General features: G+C 38.8%; 1 protein-coding gene across 1 annotated transcript in view; it reads right to left on the bottom strand.

Moving 5' to 3' along the window:
• LOC121392010 (contactin-2-like) overlaps nt 1-19627 on the bottom strand; it is a 32244-nt gene that overhangs the window by 12320 nt on the left and 297 nt on the right. The window contains exons 2-3 of the mRNA XM_041523423.1: nt 11052-11366; nt 106-402 (exon numbers count right to left, since the gene is read on the bottom strand). Of these exons, the coding sequence (XP_041379357.1) occupies nt 106-402; nt 11052-11366 (612 nt within the window). The remainder of the gene's footprint in view (nt 1-105; nt 403-11051; nt 11367-19627) is intronic.

The following is a 19627-nucleotide window of genomic DNA, read 5'->3' as shown; positions in this document are numbered from 1 at the left end:
AAACAATAACAAAAAAACCTAATCTTAGTATTGAAATATTATTTGTCATAGAACAAATATAGAACTCCGCATATATCATTATATATAGCATGCTACACGACTCACCCTTCACAAGAACTGAGGTTGTATTAATTTGAATCACAGTGTTGTTTCTGTCTGGAATCTGATTGTCCACGGAACACTGGTAGTCACCAGAATCTTCATAACTAGCAGACTGTACTGTCCACACGTATGTGTCTGGTTCCACTTTAGTACCATTCACCGTTCTGATGAACTGATTCCTCCAGCTGTGACTGAAACCATGGAATGTATAGGAGGCAGGCTTCCCCACAGCTTCACAGATGACGGTCATTGTGTTTCCTTCAACGGTAGCCTGGCCAGTAACGGTCACATCAGGGGCATCTGTTGTAATTAATCGTAATCATTAAAATTATCAGTGGTGCAGGTTTAATTTCAACAGAACTGTCATAGATAGATACTGGGTTCATATACCAATGTTGGCTACAGTCCACATTGAGTTCACCAACTGCATATAACGCAATATGTGTACAAGGTCTTTGGTGGATTAACGGTTGATTGGTACGTTAAAATATTTGATGCCGAGTTAACAATAATATTTAAAATTATTGGTTTGGTGTAAATTAATCTTAAAGAAAGGAGATGTTATGTATATAACCATTGTATGTTATAACTACTGCATTTGACCTGACCTGACCTGACCTGACCTGATATACCTGATTACTGCTAAAAAAACAACCCAATGAGATTAGTACACAAAGTAGCTACATCTTGCAGTCTGCTGTGACGCTATCTGTTGTACAAGTGTATATTGAACATCAAGCCGCCATATGTTGTAAGGATCATTAGATAATCACACACTTGTGATATGTAAGGAGCCTAGAGTACTATTACGTAACGTGCTTTAACAGCTCTGTGGGGAATGAAAGATCGCTACACTAACAGCTGAGGTATGTGATCAGGTTAGCGTGCCTGAACTTTAAGTGGGCGCAAGCAAGAAAATAGCGTTCAAACAAGCAACGCAGATTCTACTGAGGTTCAAACATTCCGCCATGAGCATAGAACTGATTACTAGGATATTGTGTTCAACATGTGCTGTTACTTATATTACCGTGTTAACTTTTATAAATTATACACTTCCTCGCATACAAGACAGCTCATACCACAGTCGTTCAAAAGCATGTACAGGTCATGAAGAACCAGTCCCTGTATTTGGCTTACATATACTTACCATTAAACATAGCGGAGCACTCATTTTGGGTTTGACCGGCTGCGGTGGCGTAGTGGTTAGGCCATCGGTCTACAGGCTGGTACATGTAGGTACTGGGTTCGGATCCTAGTCGAGGCATGTGATTTTTAATCCAGATACCAACTCCAAACCCTGAGTGAGTTCTCCGCAAGGCTCAATGGGTAGGTGTAAACCACTTGCACCGACCAGTGGTCCATAACTGGTTCAACAAAGGCCATGGTCTGTGCTATCCTGCCTGTGGGAAGCGCAAATAAAATATCCCTTGCTGCTATTCGGAAAGTGTAGCCCATGTAGGGGCGACAGCGGGTTTCCTCTCAAAATATGTGTGGTCCTTAACCATATGTCTGACGCCATATAACCGTAAATAAAATGTGTTGAGTGCGTCGTTAAATAAAACATTTCTTTCTTTTCATTATGGGAAATAAAATCCATACCTGACAACATGAAACCTGACAGCTAAGTTTGACCAACACTTGACGTACACTGGTTATTTCTTTTGGTCGATATAACTGATGGTTAACCTTCACAGTTTCAATATGTGCACGGTATCTCATTCATTTCAACTTTATTTTCGTGATTATGAAAGTTCACGCAGATATCTGCCCAGAACAGTGGTTAGTGTTAGTCTTGGGTGTTTTTTTTTTTTAGTAAAAGTGCTAGTAAGATAGCAGGTAGGTGTGATGTGGTGGCCTTAAATCTGCTCATGGAGTCTTTAAAAACTCGCTCTGGGTGAGAGCCGGTATCGGGATGCGAATCCAGTACCTACCAGCCTGAAGTCCGATGGCTTAGACAACGACGCCACCGAGACTGGTTATACGCACGATATATAGCCTGGCACTGCTGACGTACTGATTTTAAGCTGTTAGTTGTATGGATGACAGGTACTTGGTTGACTGGTTATACGCACGATATATAGCCTGACACTGCTGACGTAATGATTTTAAGATGTTCGTTTTATGGATGACAGGTACTTGGTTGACTGGTTATACGCACGATATATAGCCTGGCACTGCTGACGTACTGATTTTAAGCTGTTCGTTTTATGGATGACAGGTACTTGGTTGACATGTTCTAAAACAAAAATGTCATCGTGTGGGTCAGATGTTACTAAAACAATGTTTAGAAGTTATATGTGATAAAAACTTACTAAAATAATATGACATTAGCAAATAATTACCACAATTCTACCGTCTATGCAAGTAATACTACCTGTGTTGAAACCAAAATCTATTGATTGATATACTTTAAAGTGCACATATATGCACTGGCGTATCCGGGTAGCCAGGGATTGGGCACAAGAGGACCTCTTTTTTTCACAATGCCAACTTTTATAATGCATGTCACCCCATAAAATGTGTAAAAGCAGTGCCCTCTATCTCCACTCCACCCCCGATAAACAATCTTGGCTACCCTAATATATATATATATATATATATATATATATATATATATATATATATATATATATATATACTACTCAAAAGAATTTAAGGGTCAAAAATGTATAACCAAATAAGTTTCAGAGTGTATGAGATTGATGATGTAAACTACACCAAAAATTTAATTTATTGTTCCGTATTTACAAAAAATAAAAAAATAAACGTCACTGTATACAAGAAAGTCACATGACATGCTGTCAAAGTTGAAGGTTGTCAAACATGGATTTTACACATTAGAACATTCGTTTAATAGTGTGTGAATCCACCCCTGGCGCGAATACACTCGACACATCGTTGCCTCATGCCGTTGGTCAGACGTCTGAAGAACTCTTGGGGAATGGCCTGCCACTCAGCCATAAGAAGTTGACCCAGATCATGAAGGTTGGCTGGAGAGGCATGGTTATCCCGAACTCTCCTGCCTAATTCGTCCCAGGCGTGCTCTATTGGGGCCAAGTCAGGTGAATATGCTGGCCAATCCTTGTTGTCCGATACCTTGTTGTCTGAGAAAGTCCGTTACCACCCTGGCGCGGTGGGGTCTGGCATTGTCATCCTGCAGAACTGCCCCGCCGCCAATCTGCTGAAGGCCTGGGAGAACCAACGGCCGGATAATCTCATTCAGATAGCGGATTCCATTCAGATTGCTATCCACCACATAGAGGGGGGTCCTGTGGTGGATAGAGATGCCGCCCCACACCATGACGCTGCCACCACCGAACCGGTGACGTTGTCTAACGTTAACGTCAGCGAAGCGCTCCCCAGGACGTCTGTAGACACGAACCCGACCGTCGTTGAACTGGAGACTAAACCTGGACTCATCAGTGAACATCACTCGACCCAACTGAACACGTTGCCACCGCAGATGAAGCGTGCACCAGTGACGTCTGGCCGTTCTGTGACGTGGTAGGAGTGGTGGTCGAACAGCCTGGCGACGGCAGCGTAGATTATTGGCTCTCAGACGATTGCGTATGGTTTGATCAGACTCTCGAGTTCCAGTCGCAGTCCACAGATTGTCACGTAATCGGCGTGCAGTGATTGTGCGTTGACATAGAGCCATATTGGTGATGTAGCGGTCCTCTCTATTTGTAGTGCTTCGGGGTCTTCCCTAACGTGGACGATTTCGAACAGAATTCGTTGCTTGTTACCGTTGCCACAGTCGGCCAACGACACTCTGACTGACACCAAGTCTCAGAGCAACATTTCTTTGCGTATTGCCATCCTGAAGCCAAGCAATAGCCCTTCCTCGATCTTCGATAGTCATTTGAAGTCGTACCATTGTCGAATTTGGAGTGTGCACCGTACACGAACGCAAGCTCCAATTATACGGAAATTCAGCATTGGGAACATGGAATACACGTGCAAAGCGTGCAAATGAAGCGCTTTGTGAAAAAGCAAGTTATGGGCACTTAGCAGACCTTTCGCTTTCGCCCTAATTTACGTGCAAATGTAAGCATGTTTTCGCCATTAGAACTAGTCGACAGTGTCAATGACAGTGGATTTTAATTCATTTATGGGTTGCTTAGACCCACTTTCGTCAAAATGGAACAATACCATGCGTGACATTATGGTCTAGCTAATATAATTGACATTCAGAAAATAATGCCGAAAATATCGTCTGACCCTTAAATTCTTTTGAGTAGTAATTGTTAAAATCACCTATTCCATGTTCCATGTTTTTTTAAGTCCTCAAACTCTAGGCGTTTGGTGTATCAAGTTTTAACTGTTACTGTTGTTCCCCTAAGAATTCAATATAATGCAGGTGGGAAGGTGTGTCCCATGATCGTGACTATGTGGATCTACAAAACAAAGCTGGCTATGACACAACACAACTCAAAACGATCCGGCAAGTGATATCTGAAATTTGAGCTGGATTATTATCACATCTTAAGCCAGTTTCTTTCCGCAACGTTTATTTTCAATCCAGACCCCGGCAACCTGATCTGGAAGTTGTTTAAACCATAGTTATTATATGTCCTCTCTGTGAGGTATTTCGATCTGTAGAATGCAAAAGGAAAATTGTTACCGGCATAGTGGCTGCTCCAACAAAACAGCGACAAGGTATCATTTATATGCATTTCCCCCATTGACAGGACAGTACATATCACAATCTTTAATGTACCAGTGAATGCCATTAAGTACAATAAGACCAGGTGTAAACATATCTAAATACAGTTTAATGCATTCGTCATCAGCACTGATCTGGTGCGTGATTAAGTATAATGTTTGTCTAATGCGCTCGTAGAATGATATACAAGTACACACACACATTTTATTTAAACACACTATAGCAGTAACCACTTTGTTATAATGACCAGAGATATCTCATCATTGGAACATCTGAAATGCTACAATTATTCCAGTTAATGTAGTAATATCTAGATATTTTAGCCCAGAAAATATGAATGTGCATACATTTAAACTACTACAATGAACAATATTTATTATTAGTATGCATATTTATTGTATGCCATTTATATAAAGGGGGTCGCTTCTTCTAACCAATTAGTTATAATATGAACTACCATGAACTACTAATTCATGTTCAACTATATGTCAAATATTATATAATGTCTATAAACTATACAATGACTAGAAAAGTTACAATCCTGTGATGATGCCTTTGAAATAATATAAACTAATTTCCCTCTATGCTAAGTAAATTAAAATATTTTATTGCGTATGGTCATAAAACATTTATCATCTTTGGGCCGGCGTCCTTATTACAATAAACAATTACCAAACATTTTCATTTTAAATTGCAACTTAAATTTATTGTTTATATAATATTCAAATTGTCTACAAAATACAGACATAGCTAGATCATAATGTTTAACTAAGGTTGTTGCATATGGGAGCCATATTTAAAAAAAAGAAAGAAAGAAAGGAATTTTATATTTAATGACACACTCAACACAACTACAGGTATGTGGTGTCAGACATGTGGTTAATGACCACAAATATATTTTAAAGAGGAAACTATGGGCAACTATTTTTTTATTAGCACCAAGGGATCTTTAATATATGCATCATCCCAAAGACAGGATAGTAGGCCTACATACCATGGTCTGTAACACCAGTTGTGAAGCACTGGCTGGAACGAGAAATAGCCCAATGATTTCACTAACAGGGATCGATTCTAGACTGACCGTACACCAGGCCAGCACTTTACTACTGGGCTACGTCCTGTCCCCGGCAAATTAATTTAATTATATTTTTTTTTTCCTCTAATACATATAGTAACTATTCAGACTAAAAAATAGGAAAACAAACTTTCCTGTTTAACTAGGTTCTCTATCTCTGTTCAGTTAATATTTTCTTAACTGCGTGTTTCTTCTGTAGAACTAAATGAACTCTGCAATCACTTCTTATTAAACTATTTACATAACCGGCATTTATTCGGCAACTAGTTAACAACACACACACATTTTACCACATTCCAGATGTCTAAGAACTAAACACTTCCAGCCCCCCCCCCCCCCCCCCATTGTCTGCAGTCCATCTCAGATTATCACAAACGGACCGGTCATCGTGATGCGCAAACAGTTAATTCTAGCTACCTCAGCCAGAGTTGTTATTTCTTTGTAAGCCAAAACACCCAGCCAGAGATAGTTTACATAATACACCATCGCTGGATGTAAGCACTTAGAGCTAGCATGTGTCATTAGCCTGTCATGCGGTATGGCACCTAGGATTCAATCTTCTCAGACAGTTTACAGCCCACCACAATCCAGTGTTGTAAGCTAACGCGTTATGTCTGTCAGCTATGGGTGATACTACAAAATTATAGAGAGACAGAATAAGGTAATGCTAAAAACATAGTTTTTGCCTTTTGTGGATATGGACATAAAAGATAATTGGTTTGGGTTCTGTTCTATAAAAGCATAAATAAATGATTGGTTTGAATGAGACATTGTGAAATGATAGTACACCTTCCCATGATGCTGACAAGGTGATTAACTAATTTTTGTATAATTCACCATATAATGGATTTTGACACTAACCCCTCGATATAGCCTGGCACTGCTGACGTAATGATTTTAAGCTGTTAGTTTTATGGATGACAGGTACTCGGTTGACTGGTTATACGCACGATATATAGCCTGACACTGCTGACGTAATGATTTTAAGCTGTTAGTTTTATGGATGACAGGTACTCGGTTGACTGGTTATACGCACGATATTTAGCCTGACACTGCTGACGTAATGCTTTTAAGCTGTTCGTTTTATGGATGACAGGTACTCAATTGATGGGCGCCAAGGTTTTTCTTTTTATGAAACCAGTGCCACGTAATTATTGCACTGGTCCATAACAAACGTACATATAAAAAAGCTTGTAAACAAGGGTAACCCGTCTGATTTGGTCGTATTTTTTTTTCTGTGTAATTTTTTTTCGGGCACGAGGGAAGCAAGTGGACATTGAGGGAGGGCTGACTAAGATCGAGGGCACAAAGCAAAGTTTTGTAGGTATGCTCCTCGTCAGATAGTGAAACCTAGATGTCCTGAAATGTAATTTACTGCTTACTACAAATAAAATTCATTTCTGCCTTAAGATTTACTATAAATAATATTTTTGTTTCAGAATTATTGAGGGGCTAGAGTATCCAACCCCCCCCCCCCCACCTGCCCCACCTGCTCCGCCGTGCCTGATTTTACGTAGTACTTATTTGACATATAATATGTAAAAGTGTTTTCTTCACATCTGATAACCAGTGATAACCATTAAAAAAAAAAAAAAAAAAAAAAAAAAAAAAAAACCAGTAGGGAAATGGAAAAACGCCAAAACTCTTAACGAGTTGTGAAGGAAATGAAACTGATAAATGCATGCTTAAAATACACAACCACATTATTTCTTCAATGGTTATTGTTTGTCCAATACTGCAATTGTAATGAAATAGTACCTATTATAATAATATGTTGTAGTATACTGAACACATGAAAAATATGTATAACACAGATGGAGGAAGTGAGGGAATGTTGCAATGGAATTAGGGAGGTTTGTGTTGACAGTTCCAATTATAAATTTGTATCATTTCTTGACAGACAGACAGAGAGAGAGAGAGAGAGAGAGAGAGAGAGAGAGAGAGAGAGAGAGAGAGAGAGAGAGAGAGAGAGAGAGAGAGAGAGAGAGAGAGAGAGAGAGAGAGAGAGAGAGAGAGAGAGAGAGAGAGAGAGAGAGAGAGAGAGAGAGAGAGAGAGAGAGAGGAGGGGAGGGTGAAAAGAGAGAACGTGTGTGCGTGTGTACATACTTATACATACTTATACATACATATATACACGCATACATATACATACGTGCGTGAGTGTGTGTGTATGTGTTTTATGTCGCATCTTTCAATTTTAACAGATCGTATTGAGTTGCAGAAATGCGACATTTCAGTCATTGAACCAAAATCCCAAAAACGTTAACTGCTTTACTACAGATCGCGATATATAATCTGCAACAAGGCTACAACATTGTGTAATTGTTATAACAGATAGCGACAACAACTGTAACGCTAAATGCAGTTACTGCAGATGGCTTTGCTACTGCAGATCACCGTCGCTCAACTGTGCACAGTGACAGTAATTGCCCCCATCTCGGATATACATACATACATACATACATACCAATGTTTCGATGTACAGAAGTACTTCACAAAAAAACTCCTAAATGACCTCATTAATAGCGTGCGATAGCTTCTGCCCTCAACGGATCTGAAATTTACTATTATACAGTATCCATGTGTACGGGCTTCCATTTTTGCAGGTGGGGGGGGGGGGGGGGGGGCAGACTGTTTTTTGCCCGAATTAAACGACAATGTATGAATCTGGATAACGACATTTATTCATATTAGCATTACCACCACACAGCTGTATAGGGTTGCAAACGAATCACTACGCATTTCTATGTGGAGTACAACTAGTGTAGAATGATGGAAATACATGGTAGAGGTTTCAGGTTAGCCGAATATCCGTATGTTATTTTCCTGAATTTGAGGTTTTGCTCCAGCACTAGGGGGCAGTTGCCACACCCACTGTCTAGTACGATTATATTCAAGTTGAAGTATTAGATGTACAATTTATACGACAAACATCGAGTCCGCCAATAAGCTTATTTCGAACCTTGACGTTTATATCTACTTGCCTGCATATTCCATACAATAAATACGCAGGGGCAAAAGGCCCCAAACGAATTAGCGGGGTACATTAATAATTAAATACTTAATGTTTTACAATAAGTCATCTTAAGATATAAGTCATCGTAACAGAGTCACAGTTATATGCATATTGTAAACAAATAACCGTGTTATCTAACACCATTTTACAGTAGGTTATGATTAATAAATCAACATATTTTTAACACGTGTTTTATTTTGGACCCCAGTGGAGTCAATATGGCGGACATCGATATATTCGTCTACGAATACACATATAAATAGGAGTATTTTAAATACCAAAATAGCGTTAACCAAGTAAAACAACGTATATTTAGAGTACAGTAAATTCAGAACCAACATATACAGAGTAACAAGTTCACTGATACATTGTCTTATCAAGTAAAATAAATTCTCTGTGTGCTGAAGTGTCAAAATCAGCTGTTTGCTATTAGCGTGTTAATCACGTGATTTCGTATATTACTATAAATACTCTAATAATTAATTAATAGACTCTCTATTTATAATAGATTAATTATTGTTGGCTCAAACCCGGAAAGGCGAAACACACCGATTTTGTTTATATTGTTACTGTTAAATTCAAGTACTTTTCGAGCCCGAGTACTCTGACTGTAAGGGAGCTAGACGGACATTTGGACATAAATACGCTCTCGTTACAGTCAGAGACCAAACTATGTAATTTTTGGGCAATCGCCGACCACCAAAAAGTAGTCAAAGATTTCCGCTGTAATACCACAACAATCCTATATCGTGACGTTGCATCACATGATCGCCCACTCAGCCATTCCGTCTTCCATGGGCCGTCTCATACAATAATACGACAAGTGCCCGACAATCACCAAAAAAAGAAGAATATATTTTGTGTAACGAAACCACTATAGGAAACGCGCTACATTTTATCATTAGTTGCAAGTGATCTTTTATATGCACCATCCCACATACAGGACAGCACATGCCACGGCCTTTGATGTAGTAGTTGTGGTGCACTGGGTGAAGCAAGAAATAGCGCAATGGACCCACCGACGGGGATCGATCCCAGACAGACCACGCAACAAGTGAGCGCTTTACCACTGGACTGTGGACAATCACCAAAGCGACAGAGAGTGGCACATACACACAGAGACACACACACACATACACACAGTCACACACACACACACACACACACACACACACATACATACACACACTCACACTCACACATACACACACACACACACACATACACACTCACACACACATACATACACACACAGAGATAAAGCGAGAGAGAGAGAGAGAGAGAGAGAGAGAGAGAGAGAGAGAGAGAGAGAGAGAGAGAGAGAGAGAGAAACAATATTACATTCGTTTTCTCAAGGTGAAAAAAATATTTGATCTACTACGAGTCGTACGTGCTATGTGCTATCCTGTCTGTGGGATGGTGCATAGGCCTACAAAAGATCACTTGTTACTAATGATAAAATGTAGCGGCTTTCGTCTCTAACACTATGATTAAATTACCAAATATTTGACATCCAATAGCCAATCTTTTTTTTTTTTGGGGGGGGGGGGGAGGTGTGATTGTCGGGCACTTGTCGTATTATTGTATGAGACGGCCCCTGGAAGACGGAATGGCCGAGTGGGCGATCATGTGACGCAACGTCACGATATAGGTCGGCGAACTTAGAATTCTGCAGTCCGGAGATTACCGAAACTTAGCTGAATGTGGGAGCTGTCGGGTTTCTTTCTGTAGTGAGTGTATTAGTGCTGTCGGGTTTCTTTCTGCAGTGTGTGTAATGAGAGCGTATTAATGTCCAAATGTCCGTCTAGCTCTCTTAAAGTCAGAGTACTCGGGCTAGTACTTTTCCAGGACAACATAAATAAACGTAGTTTTTGAAATAACATTCTCGACTTAGATCTGATTTATTTAGGAGCACTGATGGCAAGAGGGGAGAAAGGGCCCTGGCGCTGGTAGTGGTTAAAGTCAGAGGGCTTTTACTGTGTGTGTGTGTGTGTCTGTGAGTGTGCGTGTGTGCGTGCGTGTGTGTATGTGTGTGTGTGTCTAAGTGTGTGCGTGCGTGTGTGTATTTGCGCGTGTGCGTGCGTGTGATTTCAAAACGCCAGTTGGCTTCATCTCTACTGATTATATGTAATCAAAACACAGGCTCTTTGAGAGCATTTAAATCTGTTAAGAAGTAACATAATAAAGCTTACATAGAACTGTTAAATGCAAACTGTTGCTAATATCATCTGTGTGTATACATGTCCAGTCGGCTTCATCTCTCAGCGTGACACTGCTTATTGTCATGTTGTAGATTCTGGTTGTTCCACTGTCACCAGCACATCCACAGGAGTAACCAAGAACAGCACCGACTAGACGACAGTTTGACAGAACTGTACAAACAGAAGATCCTTTTGTAGTGAAACCAACAGGACCCTGGATCTCATCTGCTGGTGACACATAGCACTGGAAGGTGTAGGCTTCATTCAGTACAGCATTACCAGGTCCACTGAGGTTCAACGCCAAACCTGAAATTAACAATATACTTGATTACTATTAAAATGTAATGGCACAATTATAGAGATTCAAGAAATTAACAAAGCTTGATTGTGTGTGTGTGTGTGTGTGTGTGTGTGTGTGTGTGTGTGTGTGTGTGTGTGTGTGTGCTTACTGCATAAATTGTGTTTGGTTGGAAACATTGAATGCAGTGGCTTTATCGTATCATTTCACCGAGACCCATTTGATCAAATTTAAAATTCACGAACGCACACACACACACACGCACACACACGCACGCACACACACACACGCACACACACACACACACACATACACACACACACGAGTCATCGAGTCATTAAAGAATGTGCCAGTTTTTAAACTGAATAACGGGGAAAGTATGCAATGTACTCACATGTCACACAAGTCCAAAGTATGGAATATTGATGGTACAGTTTTCATTTTCATATATGACTTACTTATAAAACGGCGCTCGATACAAAACGTGATGCAAATAAAATTATATACCAATGAACAACTAGTCTTATAGCGTATGCACTAAGAACGACGATCCCATATTACAGTCGTGGATGATGAACAGGAAATTTTGAAACACTGGGAGGGGTGGGGGGGGGGGGTAACACTCGAAGGAAAACAGATGGGTTTTTTATCCTAGAAATCGTATCGACACTTTGTTAGTACGTACAATAGACGTTGAGCAGATTCTCATGGCATATACGTTTTTGACAATACGTGTCGCATCTCATGCCAATTTAAAACTAAGCCATGTATCAGTATATTTACGTTTACAAAACGTTTCCAGATTAACGTTTTATTATAGTGCAAACTGTATGTATATACTAATCATCTGACAGCGATTATGTTTTATTATAGTGCAACCTGTATGTATATACCGATCATCTGACAGCGATTATGGTTTATTATAGTGCAAACTGTATGTATATACTAATCATCTGACAGCGATTATGGTTTATTATAGTTCAAACTGTATGCATATACTAATCATCTGACAGCGATTATGGTTTATTATAGTTCAAACTGTATGCATATACTAATCATCTGGTGGCGATTATGTTTTATTATAGTGCAAACTGTATGTATATACTAATCATCTGACGGCGATTATGTTTTATTATAGTGCAAACTGTATGTATATACTAATCATCTGACAGCGATTATGTTTTATTATAGTGCAACCTGTATGTATATACTAATCATCTGGTGGCGATTATGTTTTATTATAGTGCAACCTGTATGTATATACTAATCATCTGACGGCGATTATGTTTTATTATAGTGCAAACTGTATGTATATACTAATCATCTGACGGCGATTATGTTTTATTATAGTGCAAACTGTATGTATATACTAATCATCTGACGGCGATTATGTTTTATTATAGTGCAAACTGTATGTATATACTAATCATCTGACGGCGATTATGTTTTATTATAGTGCAACCTGTATGTATATACTAATCATCTGACGGCAATTATGTTTTATTATAGTGCAAACTGTATGTATATACTAATCATCTGACGGCGATTATGTTTTATTATAGTTCAACTGTATGTATATACCGATCATCTGACAGCGATTATGTTTTATTATAGTGCAAACTGTATGTATATACTAATCATCTGACGGCGATTATGGTTTATTATAGTTCAAACTGTATGTATATACCGATCATCTGACAGCGATTATGTTTTATTATAGTGCAAACTGTATGTATATACTAACCATCTGACGGCGATTATGTTTTATTATAGTGCAAACTGTATGTATATACTAACCATCTGACGGCGATAATGTTTTATTATAGTGCAAACTGTATGTATATACTAATCATCTGACGGCGATTATGTTTTATTATAGTGCAAACTGTATGTATATACTAACCATCTGACAGCGATTATGGTTTATTATAGTGCAAACTGTATGTATATACTAATCATCTGACAGCGATTATGGTTTATTATAGTGCAAACTGTATGTATATACTAATCATCTGACAGCGATTATGGTTTATTATAGTGCAAACTGTATGTATACTCTTCAAAAGAAGAAACGCAAAACCACATTGTCGTAACATTTGGAGAATTGATTTAATTATTGAATGGTGAGTCCGATAATTACCAAATGTTGCAGGATTGTTCACAATTCACTCTAGTCCATTGTGAGTAAGTGATAGGACACACCACCAAGGTCAAGGTCATCTGGAGTCAATACCGGGTGTGGCCTCCGCGTGTGTTGACAACTGCCTGGCACCGCCTGCCCATTGAAGCAACCAGAGTACGGATGACGTCCCGGGGGATGGTGGCCCACTCGGCCTGCAAGGCTGCTGCCAGCTCGGGCAGGGTCTGGGGCTGTGGTTGTCGCTGTCGGAGGCGACGGTCCAACTCGTCCCATAGATGCTCAATTGGGTTCAAATCCGGTGATATCGATGGCCAAGGAAGGACATTAATGTTGTTGTTCTGTAGGAAAGCCGTTGTGAGACGTGCTGTGTGAGGCCTGGCGTTGTCATGTTGGAACACTGCGTTGGCGTTGGCCATAACTGGAACGATGTGTGGCCGGAGGATCTGGTCAATGTAGTCCTGTGCATTCAGGTTGCCCTGCACGTGGACCAGGTCAGTTCTGCCAGTGTGTGAGATGGCTGCCCACACCATGACACTACCCCCGCCGAATCTGTCCACTTCCTGCACGCAGTTTGCCGCATAACGTTCACCACGACGCCTATACACGCGACATCTTCCATCATGACGTCGGAGCAGAAATCGGGACTCGTCACTGAACCACACCTGTCTCCATCGCAGTTGAGGCTATTGTCGATGAATCTGGCACCACTGCAGTCGGAGTCGACGGTGTTGTGGTGTTAAGATGACACCTCGAACTGGACGTCTGGCACGAATTCCTACCTCACGTAGGCGGTTCCGTACGGTCTGGTCGGATATCCTGCGCAAACCTGGTATTGCTGCGGCTGTGGAGGTGGCAGTAGTCAATCGTTCCAGAAGGTGGCGTACCCGGATGTAGCGGTCCTGCCCGGGGGTAGTGACCCGTGGTCGACCGGATCTAGGGAGGTCACGTGTTGATCCATGTTGCTGGTAACGGTCCCACAGTCTGGAGATGGTGCTTGGGGACACATGGAATGCCCTGGCAACGGCCGTTCTGGATTCGCCTGCGTCTAGTCGGCCGATGGCATGTTTCTCTGCGGTTCACTGAGACGTGGCATGTCCTGGATTGTCAACTGTCGGCCAGATACAGAGGCCAGGCAAGCGAACACCCTGCACTTTTATACTGTCGGTGTTCATGTTGCACGTGCAGACAACGCCCGTGCAGTGGTGACATGGTTTGCACGTGGCTGCGTTTTTGCGAATATTCACATTTTGAAACTTTATTTTACAGTAGCTGCGTTTTATCGAATGTAACCGTGGGAATGTGTTTGGGACATGCAATGACCTTATATTCACAAAGCATGAACCGGTAGGAAACATAAAATCGGAGTTCTAACCCATTTGTACCCTTTTGCGTTTCTTTTTTTGAAGAGTATATATACTAATCATCTGACAGCGATTATGGTTTATTATAGTGCAAACTGTATGTATATACTAATCATCTGACAACGATTATGGTTTATTATAGTGCAAACTGTATGTATATACTAATCATCTGACAGCGATTATGGTTTATTATAGTGCAAACTGTATGTATATACTAATCATCTGACAGCGATTATGGTTTATTATAGTGCAAACTGTATGCATATACTAACCATCTGACAGCGATTATGGTTTATTATAGTTCAAACTGTATGCATATACTAATCATCTGGTGGCGATTATGTTTTATTATAGTGCAAACTGTATGCATATACTAATCATCTGACGGCGATTATGTTTTATTATAGTGCAAACTGTATGTATATACTAATCATCTGACGGCGATTATGTTTTATTATAGTGCAAACTGTATGTATATACTAATCATCTGACGGCGATTATGTTTTATTGTAGTGCAACCTGTATGTATATACTAATCATCTGACAGCGATTATGTTTTATTATAGTGCAAACTGTATGTATATACTAATCATCTGACGGCGATTATGTTTTATTATAGTGCAAACTGTATGTATATACTAATCATCTGACAGCGATTATGTTTTATTATAGTTCAAACTGTATGTATATACCGATCATCTGACAGCGATTATGTTTTATTATAGTGCAAACTGTATGTATATACTAACCATCTGACGGCGATTATGTTTTATTATACTTCAAACTGTATGTATACACTAATCATCTGACGGCGATTATGTTTTATTATAGTTCAAACTGTATGTATACACTAATCATCTGACGGCGATTATGTTTTATTATAGTGCAAACAGTATGTATACACTAATCATCTGACAGTGATTATGTTTTATTATAGTGCAAACTGTATGTATATACTAATCATCTGACGGCGATTATGTTTTATTATAGTGCAAACTGTATGTATATACTAATCATCTGACGGCGATTATGTTTTATTATAGTGCAACCTGTATGTATATATAACCATCTGACGGCGATTATGTTTTATTATAGTGCAAACTGTATGTATATACCGATCATCTGACAGCGATTATGTTTTATTATAGTGCAAACTGTATGTATATACTAACCATCTGACGGCGATTATGTTTTATTATAGTGGAAACTGTATGTATATACTAATCATCTGACAGCGATTATGTTTTATTATAGTGCAACCTGTATGTATATACTAATCATCTGACAGCGATTATGGTTTATTGTAGTGCAAACTGTATGTATATACTAATCATCTGACGGCGATTATGTTTTATTATAGTGCAACCTGTATGTATATACTAATCATCTGACAGCGATTATGTTTTATTATAGTGCAACCTGTATGTATATACTAGTGCAAACTGTATGTATATACTAATCATCTGACAGCGATTATGGTTTAGTGTAGTGCAAACTGTATGTATATACTGATCATCTGACGGCGATTATGTTTTATTATAGTGCAACCTGTATGTATATACTAACCATCTGACGGCGATTATGTTTTATTATAGTGTAAACTGTATGTATATACTAATCATCTGACAGCGATTATGGTTTATTGTAGTGCAAACTGTATGTATATACTAATCATCTGACGGCGATTATGTTTTATTATAGTGCAACCTGTATGTATATATAACCATCTGACAGCGATTATGTTTTATTATAGTGCAAACTGTATGTATATACTAATCATCTGACGGCGATTATGTTTTATTATAGTGCAAACTGTATGTATATACTAATCATCTGACAGCGATTATGTTTTATTGTAGTGCAAACTGTATGTATATACTAATCATCTGACGGCGATTATGTTTTATTATAGTGCAAACTGTATGTATATACTAATCATCTGACAGCGATTATGTTTTATTATAGTGCAAACTGTATGTATATACTAACCATCTGACGGCGATTATGTTTTATTATAGTGCAAACTGTATGTATATACTAACCATCTGACAGCGATTATGTTTTATTATAGTGCAAACTGTATGTATATACTAATCATCTGACGGCGATTATGTTTTATTATAGTGCAACCTGTATGTATATACTAATCATCTGACGGCGATTATGTTTTATTATAGTGCAAACTGTATGTATATACTAATCATCTGACGGCGATTATGTTTTATTATAGTGCAAACTGTATGTATATACTAATCATCTGACGGCGATTATGTTTTATTGTAGTGCAACCTGTATGTATATACTAATCATCTGACAGCGATTATGTTTTATTATAGTGCAACCTGTATGTATATACTAATCATCTGACGGCGATTATGTTTTATTATAGTGCAAACTGTATGTATATACTAATCATCTGACAGCGATTATGTTTTATTATAGTTCGATTATGTTTTATTATAGTGCAAACTGTATGTATATACTAACCATCTGACGGCGATTATGTTTTATTATAGTGGAAACTGTATGTATATACTAATCATCTGACGGCGATTATGTTTTATTATAGTGCAAACTGTATGTATATACTAATCATCTGACAGCGATTATGTTTTATTATAGTGCAAACTGTATGTATATACTAATCATCTGACGGCGATTATGTTTTATTATAGTGCAACCTGTATGTATATACTAATCATCTGACGGCGATTATGTTTTATTATAGTGCAAACTGTATGTATATACTAGTGCAAACTGTATGTATATACTAATCATCTGACGGCGATTATGTTTTATTATAGTGCAACCTGTATGTATATACTAATCATCTGACGGCGATTATGTTTTATTATAGTGCAAACTGTATGTATATACTAATCATCACGGCGATTATGTTTTATTATAGTGCAAACTGTATGTATATACTAATCATCTGACGGCGATTATGTTTTATTATAGTGCAACCTGTATGTATATACTAATCATCTGACGGCGATTATGTTTTATTATAGTGCAACCTGTATGTATATACTAACCATCTGACGGCGATTATGTTTTATTATAGTGCAAACTGTATGTATATACTAACCATCTGACGGCGATTATGTTTTATTATAGTGCAAACTGTATGTATATACTAATCATCTGACGGCGATTATGTTTTATTGTAGTGCAAACTGTATGTATATACTAATCATCTGACGGCGATTATGTTTTATTATAGTGCAACCTGTATGTATATACTAATCATCTGACGGCGATTATGTTTTATTATAGTGCAAACTGTATGTATATACTAATCATCTGACGGCGATTATGTTTTATTATAGTGCAACCTGTATGTATATACTAATCATCTGACGGCGATTATGTTTTTGCAAATGATCATTTTGTGTAATTTTTCTGCTTCAATATGTTTTTTATGTTACCTGTTACAATACTTTCGCAAGATATATACGAAATAAATATTTTAATGTGATTTGAAATGGATTTGGTGAACCGATTAAAACATTTCTCCATTTTGGCGGCCATTTTAACATTGGGTCACACAGGAATGTGACAATTATTTGCTGGAATTAGCCATTCTTGAATTTATAAATTTCGTTTTATTTAACGACGCCACTAGAGCACATATGTTTTTTTTATCTTATCATCGGGTATTGGACGTTAAACATATGGTCATTCTGACTGTTTTTAGAGGAAACCCGCTGCTTCCACATAGGCTACTCTTTTATGACAGGCAGCAAGGGATCTTTTATTTGCGCTTCCCACAGGCAGGATAGCACAAACCATGGCCTTTGTTGAACCAGTTATGGAACACTGGTCGGTGCAAGTGGTTTACACCTACCCATTAAGCCTTGCGGAGAAATCACTCAGGGTTTGGAGTCGATATCTGGATTAAAAATCCCATGTCTCGACTGGGATCCGAACCCAGTACCTACCAGCCTGTAGACCGATGGCCTAACCATTACGCCACAGAGGCCGGTTCCTTGAATTAATTTAAATGGACAAAACATTGTCCTGGTCACACATCTAGGCTATCTGGCCTCTCTGTCCAGGACAGTAGGTTAGTTATTAGTGGTTAGTGAGAGAGAAGAGGGTGTGGTGTTTAAGTCATCGGACATAAGGCTAGTAGGTACTGGTTTCGCAGACCGGTACCGACTCAGAGTGATTTTTAACAACTCAATGGGTAGGTGTAAGACCACTACACCGACTTCTCTCTCACTAACCACTAACATCTAAACACTATCGCACTGTACTGGGCAGATAGTCTGGGAGTGTATGTAGGCCAGCGTGCTAGAACATTAATTGGATATAAGTCTGAAAATAAGTTGAAATGAATGAAATGCTATCCTGTCTGTGGGATGATGCATATAAAAGATCCCTTGCTACTAATGGGAAATGTAGCGGGTTTCCTCTCTAAGACTACGTGTCAGAATTAACAAATGTTTGACATCCAATAGCCGATGATTAATAAATCAATGTGTTCTAGTATTGTCGTTAAACAAAGCAAACGTTTATCTGATTGATCTAACAATTCAGTGCATGACTGTGGTGTTTATATATTCAATGTGTATGTAGACCGCTATAAAAATATACCTGGCGGAAAATGCATTTCAATAGAGTGGCAGAGAAATTGCAGGACATCTAGTTATCGCAAATTTCCGAGGGAGTATGCCCCAGACCCCCTAGAAATTTTAACGTTCGTTTCGCGCCGCCGGTGTTAGTCATCCCCTCCAATGATCACTTGATTCCGCCATACTAG

This window comes from Gigantopelta aegis, unplaced genomic scaffold (genome assembly GCF_016097555.1).
Source record: "Gigantopelta aegis isolate Gae_Host unplaced genomic scaffold, Gae_host_genome ctg3255_pilon_pilon:::fragment_2, whole genome shotgun sequence".
Lineage (NCBI taxonomy): Eukaryota > Metazoa > Mollusca > Gastropoda > Neomphalida > Peltospiridae > Gigantopelta > Gigantopelta aegis.
The sequence above is the reverse complement of the archived record's forward strand: the minus strand, read 5'-3'. Positions and strand labels throughout refer to the sequence as shown.